Raw genomic sequence first — 1,765 nt, forward strand, 5'->3', positions numbered from 1 at the left:
TATTTACAAAAGTTTGAAAATTCCCTGGCCATATCTATCTGAAATCTTCACATTTGTTCTTTTATATATTTTCCAAAATCACTCAAGTGCATTGTACTATTCCACATACCCATATCTCAATTTTCTATTACTCTATATTCCATATAGATAATTTAAAAGAATCATTCATTCACTTGATAAAAGTGGTCCCTCTGCACATATTTCAAAGAATATCAAATATTCCATCTATTCTTCCCTCTGGCTTCCCCATCTCAAGACCCAAATCAAGCCAGAATAAATATTTTTCAAATTAAATGATCCTTTATGGTTAAAAGGCTTACTTACCCTTTACAGCAAATGAATACTCTGTTTTCAAAGAATTGGTACAAAATGAAAATATTTGACATTAAGAGGACAGTAACTAAAATTTAATCTCACTTTGATGATTCAGAATATGGTTAAAGATCTTGCCTTTATGTCAAATCATCATGAAAAAATATTTATCATTAATCTGTATATGTTCAGAAATGCTAGTGATAAGTAGTTATAGTCACCCCTCAAATAAATTTATTTGGCGTCTTTTCAAGTGGCAAGGTAAAGCTTTCTACTTAAAATAATCACTAAAAAAATTGAGAGTTGGGTTCGTTGATTCATTCTTAATGCTGAGGTCAAGTCTGTGGCAGAGTCATAACTAGACAGATTAAAAGAGATATTTATCAAGCTACTGATGTGTAAGTAGCAAGGCTTAGTTTCTTGTTTGACCTCTATAATAGATTAAGGGAAACACAACTGTTTGAAAATAAATATACATACAAGGAAGGTTCATAAACCCCATGTAATTACAAAAATTATACTGATGAATTTACTCCACTATGCTTTGCTTAAACTTTGTAAAATTGGCTTAACGGTTTACTCAAAATTTGAAGTACACTAAGATTTTTCTTCTCTTTAAAAATATGAGATAACGTCATTCACAGAGTGTTTTAAAAACGCACCTTAATTAGATGGTAGTTTTGAACTCCGTTTATTCCTATGTCAGGATCAACGGCCGCTGGAAGAGCAAATCGAGAGTTGATAGCCGAGTTCTCTGGAATTGAAATGTTGATAACCGTTGTCGGGAATAATGGTGCATTATCATTTATGTCTTCTATCAGAAAACGTATCTTAATCAGTCTAAATATTTCATCTGGCAAAATGGCAACCTCGACTTCATAAAAGCATTGGCCATCCATCAAGATACCGGAACATAATTTCTCACGATCAATGCGAGCTCCAGTAGTGAAGATCTCACCAGTATCCTCTTCAATTCGAATCAGTGGCACTTCCCCGGTCTTGTACACTAGCTTAAACTTCATGGGCGACGTTAAGGACTTGTCTGGAATCAGCGACAAATTGAGGTCTTTCCATAAGTCGCCTATCAGGACGTTTTCTGGCATTTCTTCTCGGATGGTGTAGTTCTTCTCCTGGGCGCCAGACTGGAACACGACGCATGCTAACAGGACCGCAAATATATACGTCCCGGACAACAAGTCCATACCAATTATGATTACGAAGGTTCTCTGTGTCTCCCCACAGAAAGCTGTCAAAGAGAAAATAAGAAAGAAGAAAAGAAAAAGAAGAAGAAAAGAAGAAAGAGAGAGAGAGAGAGAGAGAAGAGAAGAGGAAGAAGAAATTATTAAGAAGCCAACTGTAAACATACATGTTAACTAAATATTCAGTTTTAAATTAAAATCATTAAATGAACTATAGCATAATTGGCACTGTTAAATAAATTAACAACAAATTT

General features: G+C 34.2%; 1 protein-coding gene across 1 annotated transcript in view; it reads right to left on the reverse strand.

The window, feature by feature from the left end:
• The window catches only part of LOC105812567 (protocadherin-11 X-linked), a 49,285-nt gene extending 47,735 nt beyond the window's left edge, over positions 1-1,550 (reverse strand). Inside the window, exon 1 of the mRNA XM_012647046.1 lies at positions 975-1,550. Within this exon, the coding sequence (XP_012502500.1) occupies positions 975-1,514 (540 nt within the window). The 5' untranslated portion in view covers positions 1,515-1,550. The remainder of the gene's footprint in view (positions 1-974) is intronic.
• Between the last annotated feature and the right edge of the window lie 215 nt (positions 1,551-1,765).

The sequence above is a fragment of the Propithecus coquereli genome, unplaced genomic scaffold, assembly GCF_000956105.1.
Source record: "Propithecus coquereli isolate 6110/MARCELLA unplaced genomic scaffold, Pcoq_1.0 Scaffold255, whole genome shotgun sequence".
Classification (NCBI taxonomy): Eukaryota; Metazoa; Chordata; class Mammalia; order Primates; family Indriidae; genus Propithecus; species Propithecus coquereli.